At 42.4% G+C, this 12180-nt stretch overlaps 1 protein-coding gene across 1 annotated transcript in view; it reads right to left on the minus strand.

Annotated features, from left to right (window-relative positions):
* Positions 1–12180, minus strand: part of ATXN7L3 (ataxin 7 like 3) — a gene marked incomplete in the record, with an annotated part of 1421578 nt that overhangs the window by 1051357 nt on the left and 358041 nt on the right. Inside the window, 1 exon segment of the mRNA XM_044055168.1 lies at positions 6690–6735. Within this exon segment, the coding sequence (XP_043911103.1) occupies positions 6690–6735 (46 nt within the window).

Genomic DNA, 12180 nt, shown 5'->3' on the forward strand with positions numbered 1-12180 from the left:
GAGAGAATAAAGGAGGATCCGTGTTGTAATGTGCTGAAATGGCAGAGGCGTGGATCTTAATTGATGAGAAGGATAGACCTCTGTCCAGCATCTCAGTTAAGTATTGTAAAATCTGAGGAATGTTTGGAACAAGAGGGTCAAGGCTTTGAGCCTGGTTCCAGGCGCAGAATCTCTTCCATTTTTCTGAGTAAGCTTTCCTGGTGCTAGGCTTCCTGGCCTCCAAAATGACATCCATAACAGCTTTAGAGAGAGGTGTTCCCTGTTTGACTAATGTATCTGCCATGCAACCAGGTTTAGGGTTTTGTGCTGACCGTGCAGGATCTGATTGTTTTGAGTCAGAAGGTGCGGAATTTGAGGCAAAATCCATGGTGGCCCTTCAGCCAAGTTCCTTAAGATAGGGTACCAGTGCTGGCGTGGCCAGTCTGGCGCAATCAGGATCATCTGTGTTTTTTCTTGTCTGGCTTTTAGGAGTACCTTTGAAAGAAGAGGCAGTGGCGGGAAGGCATAAACTTTTAGGTTTTTCCAGCTGAACAAAAGAGCATCCACTTTCCATACTTGTTTGTGATAAGTCCTTGTGCAGAATTTTTGTAGTTGGCAATTCAGTGGGGAGGCAAAAAGATCTATGTCTGGGCATCCCCATTTTTGCGTTACCATGCTGAAGATTTGTGGATTCAATTTCCATTCGTGAGGGTCCATGATATTTCTGCTTAGATAGTCTGCCAGAGCATTTTTCTTTCCTGGCAGGAATTGTGCTTGCAGGTGAACTTGATACGTTAGAGCTGTGTTCCACAAGGTCATTGCTTGCCTGCATAGGGGATAAGAATGAGTGCCCCCTTGCTCGTTTATGTACCACATTACTGTGGTGTTGTCTTTCTTTAGTAATAATTGTCCTGGATGCAGAAGGTCCTTGAAAGCTGTTAGAGCATTTTGAACAGCCAACATCTCTTTTTGATTGATGTGAAGATGCATCTGGTCTGTGGTCCACTTGCCCTGAATGCATTTTTTTGCCATGTGTGCTCCCCAGGCGTAATCCGAAGCATATGTTGTTAGAGTTTGCCTGGCTGTGGGTTGGGTAAAAGGCTGACCCTTGTTTAGGTGACATGCCTGTGCCCACCATCGAAACTCCTGTTGTAGGCAGGGAATCATTGGTATTACTGCTTCTAAACTGTGAGTGTGTTGAGTCCAAACACTTTTTAGGTACCAATGTAATTTCCTCATATGCAGTCTGGCATATGGTATTAGTAGTATGCAGGATGCCATGAATCCCAGGGCCAGCAGAATTTTTCTTGCAGGGAGATGGGACTTTTTTGCCAGTAATTGAAAATATTGAGTTAGCTGAACTTGTTTTGTCTGGCATGAGGTAAGTATCTGGGCCGTTGTATTTAAGCTGGCACCCAGGAATATAATCTGTTGCGAGGGCACGAGTTTTGACTTCTTTTCGTTTACTGTGTACCCTAGAGAAATTAGCAACCTTTTTACAAACGCCAGATGCTGTAGAAGAATGTCCTTTGTCTCTGCTTGAATGAGGCAGTCGTCCATTTGAATTCCTTTTTGTCTGCAAAATGCAATTACTGGTGCCAAGCACTTTGTGAAGACCCTGGGTGCAGTAGATAAGCCAAAGGGCAGTGCAGAGAATTGGTAGTGCATTGCACCAGCTTTGAATCTGAGGTATCTTCTGCAATTTTGTCTGATAGGGACATGCAGGTATGCCTCTGAGGTCCAGAGCAACAAGCCAAGCCTTCTTGCCCAGCATGGGTAGAAGCTGGTGTAATGTCAACATTTTGAATTTTGGAATATCCACGTAAGTATTCAGAATTGAAAGGTCTAGTATGGGCCTCCAGGCCTTGTCCTTTCTGGGGACCAGGAAGAGTCTTGAGTAAAATCCTTGTCCTTGTTCCTGTTGTGGTACTTTCTGAATAGCTCTCATGTCCATGAGGGCTGAAATTTGTTTTTGTGCCTCTGCCCATTGATTTTGTGGCAGGTCTGGCATTCCTTTTAGCCTTGGTAAAGTATGAAAGTGGAACCTGTAACCTTGAGACACAATATTCAGAACCCATTTGTCTTGGGTGATTGTTTGCCAGTTTTGAGAAAAAAGTGCTAGTTTTCCCCCTAAGGGGGCTTCCAAAAATTGTCGTACAAAGGGGAAAGTCATCGCGACTGTTTCCTGTAAGGTTGAGACTTGTCCTCACCTCCTTTTGGGGTTGAGGTGCCCCACTGTCGTCTGTTTGAGCCTTGGGGTTGAGATCTGCCTCTTGGGCATCTGTATCTGCCTCTCTGTGGCCTGTCTGACACTGGAAAGGACCAATTCTTTGTTGGCCAATTTCTGCTAAACCGAGGTGGCTGTACCTGTAAGAAATCCTTGATTGTTTGCATAGATTTAGCTTTATCCTCCATTTTCTTTAACACTTCTTCTGCATTAACACCAAACAAGGTATCATGCTGTAAAGGAGCATCCAATAATTTTGCCTTAACATGATCAGGTAAACTCTGTTCTTTTAACCAAGCATGTCTTCGAATCACAGAACCTGTAACTGCGGCTCTACAAGAGGCCTCTAAAGAATCAAAACCACATTGCAGAGTATGTTTTCCCACCTGTTCAACTGTACGCAATAAATCCTGCATTTCTTTACAATTAGGAGCTTCTGAGCTCGCAAGCATCTTCTGAACTGAGCCATTAAATATTGCTGGTACTTAAGCATGTGAAACTGGCAATTTAAAGCTCTTACTGCTAAAGTTGCAGAAGTGTATACTTTCTTCCCCCATCTATCCAAAGCTCTGGAATCTCTGTCAGAGGGTACTGGATTTTTTGCAATGGAAGCCTTAACCCCTTTTGGACCCTGGGAAATAGTTTCTGGATCAGCAGAAGGGTTTTTGTAAAGAAACTTGTGAGAGTCAGGGACTCTATAATACCTATCTGGCTTGGCTGGAGCAGGGGGCAAAGAATCAGGAGATAAGCTGGATTCAGAGAACACATCATCCACAATGTCTAGCACAGGCGGAATAGCCAGCGGCCTGTGCTGAGGCAGTAAGAGGAAATCCCTGAGCCTTTTCTTGGATTTGGAGTAATCCTGACTTTCCCAATGGAAATGCTCCCTCATGGTATGTAAAGTTTCCCCAAAAGAATAATCCTCAGGAGGAGAGGCTGAAGGGATAGATTCTTCAGCATCAGAGTCCTCATAGGGGAGTAGAGAGCATCCCTGGTCTGAAGAGGAATCAGAGGAAATGGAAACCTGATCAGGGGAATCATAGTCTGTATCCTGCCTAGGCCCTTTCTCTGGAGGGGGATGGGAACCCCTGATTAGAGTAATGAGGTCTTCAGCCATTTTAAGCATCTGTTTCTTAGGCATGGAGGACTGTCCAGGAGAATGCTGTACTTGTTTCTTTGTCTTTAATGGTACCTTTGTCTTGGCAGTTGTTTTAATGGTAAGTTGTGAAGGTCTGAAAACACCCTCAGAAGCCGATGCCTGCTCAGCGGCTCCAGACCCATCTGAGGTATTAGTTTCCGTAGGCCCAATACCTTGATTTTCCAGAGGCCTAGTTGTCTCCATGTGGGAGTCGGAAGTGGCCTGTGGCTCAGAGGTACCGGGTGTCAGGGGCTGCGAAAGCACCTCACTGAGAACCGGCGACTGGCCTAGAAGAGGTTCCGTCTGTTTTGGACCTCAGATGCCTGTCTTTATCCTTGTCTTTGCGTTTTTTGGTAATGAGGTCGTCGGTTGATCTGATGGCATAGTATAATTGAACCTTCGGCCAAAGTAGTGCAAAGCAAAATCAAAACGTCTTTTTATAGTGCGTTTGTTAAATCTAGCACAAAACCGACAACTAGTGACGTTGTGATCAGGGCCTAGGCATGGAATACAGTAAGAGTGGAAGTCCTTATGACTTCCCACAAGAAATACAATTATTAACTTTTTCTGACATTGGCAAGAAAAACGTTTCCCCAACAGGGCACTTAGCTTTATTGAAGATTTCGGATCTGAAATTCGACTTCGAAAATCTCAGGAGTCGGCCGACCGGCACTTGCGAACTGCTTCTGCTTCGGGCACCGAACGGCAAGAAAGACTGAAGAAAATGGCGTTGGATGCATCTTATATACCCCTGGCGCACTGACTTCAGTGAAGAAGCGACAGCAACCAACGCCGGACAAAGTCTTTGGAACTCTGGCCGACTGCGGGACCGCCTGACGGCAGGATAACCCAAGTGTAATGACTGCAGCAGTGTAACACGATGAACATCATCGAGATTTAGGCCTTAGTGTTTAAGTTGGAGTCAGTTTAATATGCAAGTCTGTAGGCCTGAACACACCCCTCAGAAGCCGGTGCCTGCACAACTGCTCCGGACTCATCCAAGGTAGAGACATCCGCGGGTTCCAAAAGTGAAGCATCTCGTGGCATGGGTCTCAGCAGAGGCCTGCGAATCAGAAGTAGCGAGTATCAGGGGCTGTGGAAGCGCCTCACTGAGTACCAGGGAACTGGCGACTGCCTTAGGAGAAGTGTCATCAGCAGTTTTTGACCTCAACGGCCTGTCTCTGTCGTTTTCTTTGCGTTTTTTCAGGATTCCGGTAGTCGGATGGCTAACCGACATAATTTCTGGATAATTAAACCGAGAACCGAAATATTTAGAGGCAAAAATGTACCGACGATGGATAGTGCGCTGATTAAATAAAGCACAAAACCGACAGCAAGGTACGCCGTGGTCAGGGCCTAGGCAAGGAATACAGTACAAATTAAAATCTTTATGAGGTATTTGCTTCCCACAAGTAATGCAATTATTAACTTTTACTGACATCGGTATGGAGCAAGAAAATGTTTTCCCAACGGGGTACTTAGCTTTAAGTTGAAGACTTCGGTTCTGAAACTTTAAAAATGAAAATTTCAGGAGTCGGTTGACCAGCACTTGCAAATTGCTTCTGCTTTGCGTACTGCACGGCAAGAAAGACTGAGGTAATGACGTCGGCTGTATGTTTTATACCCCCGACGACCTGACATCATGGAAGAAGGGACAGCAACCGACGCAGGACCAAGACTTTGTTAATCAGGCTGACTGAGGGCAACCTGCCAGCAGATTACCCAAATGTAATGATTGCAACAGTGAAACACTAAGAACATCATCAGGAAAGGTGTCAAGTTTGAGCCACAAAGACATGATATATTTATTCACTGAAGAGGGTCACTAACAGCAGAGAGATTAGTAGGGTCACTCTCACAAGCAAACATTTTGTAACTACTGCAGAAGACACAGTCAAGATGCCATCAGTAAAGCCACCCATTTCACATGTGCAATTGGTTCATACCAGCTGAAAAGCTGTCTGCTCTAGAAGAAAAAGATGTAAAAGGCAGTTAATCAGGTAAAAGTTGCAGAGAAACTAGGGTGCAGTAGTCTACAAAACTTAAAGTACTGCAGCTGGGTCATCCAATGGAATGATGCACAACTACTCACCCTACCAATAGAAGGTATTCTCTGGACAACTGGTCTCAGCCTAAGTACCTAAAGCAATATATTTAGTTTAAAATGCTAATTTACTCAATCTATACTCACCTCACCTCAGTGTTTATGTGCTTTATCAAGAAGCATCTTAGAAAATAAATTACAATTCAAACAAGCAAGAAGGAAAAGCAGATAAATATATATTCATTAAAATATATTTCAGTGCAGAGCTAAAATATTAATCAATACACAGATGCAACAGAAAATCAAAGCCTAAATGATTCCTCCCTCCCAGCTCTGCAACTCTGTACTTTAAAAAGAATCACAAGCTATCCCCTTTTCCAACTTTGTAGGGCACATTAGGCTGTCTCACGTCCTTAACTGTTCTTGACCTAGTTGAGGTCAAAAACCTGACCTTACTTTTTAGTACCAATATGAGCAGCAGACCACTGTACAACTCCAGTGGAATGCATTTCCACTATCTTCTGGCTTAAGTTCTGCCAGTCAACAACCTACTTCCCTTTCACTTAATCTCAGATCAATACCTTTCTCTAACATGAAAGCATTACAAGTTCAACCTTAACAGTGCCTCCTTTCAGAAAATGATGATTTACACAAGACCTCCAGTATGTGAATTAATGTCAATACAAATTAGACTAAACGGTTATTCAGAATATCATTAGTCTACACAATACATGTTTTCCCATGACTTCAGTTTTGCTTTTTCTATGAAGATAAGATTAAATGACATACAGTTGAATGTCTCCTTTGTCAGCACTTCAACCAAATTATTTGTCATTTTAACGTCTACTGCACAAGTTCCACTGGCAACCTTGTCCCAACTATGATCCTGGTAACCTGGGTTCAATAAGTAGTCCCAGCCTTGGAGGCACTAGGGAGGGGGTGAGGCAAAAGTGAAAGTATGGCACCCACTTAACCTTTCTCAGTGAAGGAAAAGGGCACAAAACAGGCACGACAGTCCCTTACAGCAGGGAGACAGGGCAGGACTGCCTAGTGAGGTCACAGCACAGCTGCCCATAGGGAGAATACCTGCATGTGCACAGGGCAGTACAGCATAACGGAAAAATCTTAAATTGACCCGGATGGCGGTCTGAATACTGTTCCCTTCTCAGCCAAGCCTTGCACCACTGGAGGGGAATAAATGGAACAGTCAGGAAGATGAATTGTTGATCAGCAGGACAAAGAACTGCAAAAAGTGCTACAGGATGCTAATTTGTAACAAAAAGCACAAATTCTGTACATACCGTTTTTGTGTTTCACTGGTTTAGATCTTCTTGGCGAATTTGGGTTCTGGAAAATAAAACAAGCAAAACCAGTCACTGCATGTTTATGTTCTTTTTGGCTACAAGCTTTATTAAAGAGCATGTCAAATCAACCAACTGTAAAAGGAAGGCAAGCACTCTGCAACTTAGCATGAAAAATGCAACAATTAAAGCCACCAAGGACACTTGCTAAATGTCCAAAGTACCATGATTTGGTTTAGTAATTTTAAGATCACAGCGAAATGAATATATTTTTGCAAAATACTTAAAGCGGCACTCAGCAGCTGTACAAAAATGCACAAACCAAAGCAAGCCATTCAAAAAATAAATAAAATCATAAGCGACCCAATGTGATTTGGTTTAATGTTTGTTAAAGCACGTGGAATGAGCTACTCAACATCAGAATCACCATTTTGCTTAAGACTATAATGGCAAACTTTCTGGAGTCTTCCTGTGTTGCATACTGATGCACTCAGAGTCATAAAATTGAAACTGGCCAAATGCATTTAGTTTTTGAGAAAATTTTAAAACCTTCATGAAAAGTGTCCTAAATACAACAGAAACTGCAACTGTACCCACAAAATAACCACTGACCACAAAATGGGAAGGATACAGAAAACAGATTTTCAACCTTTATTACACTAGTCATTAACTCAACTAAAAGCCAAGAATGGACAAAAAAAGTGCACCCCAAGGGGGGAAATCCCTGACATTCTTCCAGCTACAAACACTCATGAAAGTAAGACTTCCAGCTGCACACAATTGTCAATTTTGAACACTATAGCAGACACTTTCACTTCATTTACTTGTAGTTAATGGTCACCTGTTCAATTTCTGTAACAAGCTTCTGGCAGTGTAACATGTTCAGTATAAAGTCTTAAAATGCTGTGAAATGTTCTTAAGACCTTGAACACAACAGAATCTCAGAATTACAATGTGTTACATAGTTCTTGCTCAGTTTACCACCTGATGCAACACTCAAATTCCAAACTTTCAACATGTTGAAAATTAAATCTGGTAGAGTGACATCCAAACATACCTAAACGCTTTTAATCTTGACCTGTGGAATTTTGGCATAACTTTCAATATCCATTGCCATTTTTCTTGCAGGCGCAGGCATATCTTGATATAACGGACACTGGCTGATTGTTAGCTATGTAAATTCAGTCCGAGTTATGAATAATGCATGAGGTATGTCAAACTGTAAGAAATAATTTCCTCAGTAACAGTGTGTTTTCTAACATTGTTTAACTGAATTCAGAGGAAACATTTTTCTTACCATTTCTACTGGTTACTACTATTTATGCCTTCATTAAGTAAGGTGGCCATGCCCCCTCTATAAAAAAAAATGTAGTCACATGGTAAAAAAAAAAAAAAAAAATACAACAAAAAGCAAGTACAACCAAACCCATAACTATTTCTGAATTTTCTCCACAGGTGACACTGAAGTTTCAATTAATTCTATTAAAAATACCTTTGCTACCAATTAGCTTGTCCAATGATGCATCTAAAACTTTACAAAGATAACTCAAAGTTACGTACTTACCATAATGATAGAACTGTGTGAAGATCATCCACTCCCACAAAGACTTACACAAGTACTAGGAACTTATTAGCCAATAAAGCATTCACAGATTGTGGCTCATCCTTCCATTCCCATATGGCACAACACACACAACCTCTCATCAATTCTGATGTCAGCAAGAATGCCGAACATAAAATGAAGAGAAGACTGACCAGAGGGGTGAAGGTGTCACCAAAAAAAGGACATTAACCTTACAGCTCAAATGCTGTTACGCAGTTTCTATATCTAGTCACTGGTCCATCTTCATTAACCACCTAGAAGACAGTTAAATTTCCTGGGTGGTCAGTAATGGGAACATAACCCATATGACAGTATCCTGAGAGAGATCTGGAAATGATGGCTGCACAGAGTGCCTTGGTGTTCAGGGAAGACAGTCACTGCAGTATTATTATCCAATGTGGTACTGCTGAAAAAGGCTGTGGAAATGGCTACTGCCCTAGCACAGCAAACATTTGGTCAAACAGGTAATGCTCTGCAGTGATACTCTTGGCAAAAGGCAATGCAGATGGCTAACCATCTGGAAAGGGTGATATTTGTGAAGAGACAACTGCCCATTTTGTTTTAATGTGTAATTCAGTCCATGCAAAATCTGACCATCTGGGCACTGAATACAGAGATGCCCCATGATTAGTGTAGTCTGGGAAAAATAGCAACTTAATAAACCAGTTGAGAATTTGCACCTGGCAATCTTCTTTGTGAGAAACCAAGTAAAGAGATTTAACAGAAAACACCTGGAGTTCTGATATTTACATTGCAAAGGTAATAGCCACCAAACCCTACCAAAGCACTTCATGCCAGATAATGCTGCAGGCTCAGATGTAGAAAATGCAAGTTGTTTCAACATAAAAAGATCTGGCGGAGGCAATGGGATCTCTAATAAGGCAAAGATGAAAGGTTCTTGAGGGAGAGATTTTAATGGCTTTAACACAAGCTACAGAAGGAGAATCCAGACCAAAGAAGCTAAAACTGCTGTGAAGACCCTAGCAGTAAAATAACTTAAGCAGAATCAAAAAGGTCTATTAGATAAGTGAGAGCATCCTGAACTGCAGCTATGAAAGATTCAAGACTGTTGCCGACCGACCATGGGGAAAAATGGGTCCTTTCATCTTGCTAGGACTCTAAAGGTTTTTACAGGAAGACAATTATGAAAACTACCTTGCCAGGATTCACAACTGGAATAACCATGGTGTTTGCTTCACAACAGAGAGATCGGGGTGACAACAGCTTAAGGAGTAAGACAGCAGCATCTTAAACACCAGGAACCACTAAGGTTTGTGTAGAAGGGCTACAGAAGAACGAACCAAGTCACCCTGGGTTAAACTCCCTTGCACAGTCTGACTTTCTGAGCAAACCTCAGAGAAAGTGTGTTTAGTGCAGACAGGGCCACCGGGCTAGTGGCACAACAGGACATCTTTTGCCCAACTACCAAAATGGTATAAGTGATAGTTCTTGAATTTGGAACTTGGTCATCTAGCTTTGCCTGTAACATCAAGAATCAAAGATCCACTGGGCAACTCTCAAGAGCTGACTTTAATGGTGACTGGGAATTAAAAGGCATCAGTACAAAACTGTCTAAAAGAAAATTTGCTTCTTCAGGGATGGGCCACCACTGTAAAGTAACAAGAATGAAGAGGTCACTGCCGTATCAGTACGACTTAGTCAAGCATTTCTTAAGGGCTTTGGAGAGGATTTCAGTCACTGTGGAATCAGCTGATCCCTCAGAATATTAAATGAATTACATGGGAGTTTCAGTCTCCTAGAATATATCATGGACTGAACGCCACTCAAGGAAAGGATCCCAGTGCCATAACCGGCAGTGTTGGAAAGGGTGACTCCAATGAAACTAACACCGTAGAAGAAGATGTGAGAAACACGCCAGAAGAGCTTTGGAAAGGCCTACAATGAAACCAATGCAGAAAATTAGGTGGGGGGGCAGGGGAATCAATAGCGGAAAGCAAGCCATAACGGGTCTATATTACTTTATCGAAGTTTCAAAACTTCGAATGTGATATGGTCGACACAATATAATCAAAGTCTTGAAACATCGAAAATGTAATAAAACAACAGCCTACAAAAACAAACCATTTAAATGCTCTAAGCAGGGGGGGCAAGCCCTCCTGCACCCCCCACACCCCCCCCGCTACTTAAATATACCAACACCGAGATCGGACTACAGTGCAGAAAAGGGAAATCTTCCCTTTTCGCACTGTACGGAGATCTCAATTAAAAGATTCAAAGTTTCAATACTTCGATCATATGGTGTCAACCATATCAGATTCGAAGTTTTGAAACTTCGATTATCTGATATAGACCCAGCCATAACATAAATCTCTACAATGGCAATGAAAAACTGGTACAGCAATAGAAAAGAAACCAGAGGTGGTGCAATATACAAGAGCAACAGAAAATTCACAGCTGATGCTGGGTAAGGGTGTACCTGAAAAGGTCTGAATTGAAAGGGTGGGTGCTTTCCAACTTTTTACCATTGGGATGCCTTTAAGCAGCAGATACTGAGAACAGCTGGGGAGTTGGAAGAATCATGCAAAGGCTGAAGAAAGTAACGAGGTGGTTCAACATGTGGCATGCACACCTTTAATGCTGTAAGATAAGAACATAACTTATGCTTAGATTTATTACACTTTGCTGACCCTGCAATGTAACATAATAGACAAGTGGGTGCTGAATTCCCAAGTTAGCTATCTTTCAGACAAGCCATTAAACCAAGGTCATATCTATCCAAGTTGGTGTCTGCTTTGGTGAATGCAAAGATCCAACAGCAATACTACCTTTTCAAATAAAATCTTTCAATAAATACAACACTTTTGCAGTAAGATACACAAGTTTGTCCACATACCTTCACATGATGGACAGCACATTAGTGTTTTAATAGTCCAGGTCTTCTCCCATTGCTAGCTCAATTACCAAGTAGATAAACTATGGCATTGGGGTCCACAAGACATTTATACAATGCTTAATGTTGCAGGAGGGTTGGGAGAGTGGCCTAATGGTTAAGGTGTTTGCCTTACAAGCACAAGGTGCAGTGTTAGAGTCTCACAAGGGATAACTGGCTAGGCTTAAAATGGCTCGCAAGGTCAGTTATCATAGTACTAATCTATGAACCTATGAACCTAATCTATGAACAACCAGCAGGCTTCCACCATCAAAAGATAATGAACAAACAGATTAACTCTATAACGAATTATAGTACAGCTGAGTCTGCATGTCCTCCCTGTGGCTGCGTGGGTTTCCTCCGGGTGCTCAGGTTTCCTCCCACATCCCAAAGACATGCAGTAGGTGGATTGGACACACTAAATTGGCCCTAGGCGTGAGTGTGTATGTGCCTTCTGTGGAAGGTTGGGCGCCGGGCTGGCAACTCGACACCATAAAACTCCACTGCCAATCATGAGTGGACAGATGATCCGCTGTGGCGACCCCTAACCGGGAAAAGCCGAAAGAAGAAGTAGTACAGCTATGTAAGAGCTTACCATAACAGTAGCTACTCAACTGATCACTGTTGCTGTATTACTAACAGACAAGATATCTTACCTAGTACAGGTCTACTGCCGGACTAGCATACCAAACCCTGGTCGCCTTCCGCTCGGGCTACTCATCATATGTAGGACTCAGTCCAAGAGTGCTAGGAGGTGCATGAGGGACATACAAGTGTGAATTATGTCAGAACTTTCTTGGCCCAGACCAAGGCACTGAAGTAGTAGTAGTAACTATATACATATGTACAAGTCAAAAGGCAAGGAGGATTAAAAAGAATCCACCACACCACCATAACTGAAACATACGAAAAAACAAAAAAGGGGAAAGGAGGTGGGATGTAACACTGCAGAGATCAGTCGGACATCTTCTGTTAAGTTCTTACTCAACTGTACTACG

This window comes from Protopterus annectens, chromosome 13.part0 (assembly GCF_019279795.1).
Source record: "Protopterus annectens isolate FY-2018-M chromosome 13.part0, PAN1.0, whole genome shotgun sequence".
NCBI lineage: Eukaryota > Metazoa > Chordata > Ceratodontiformes > Protopteridae > Protopterus > Protopterus annectens.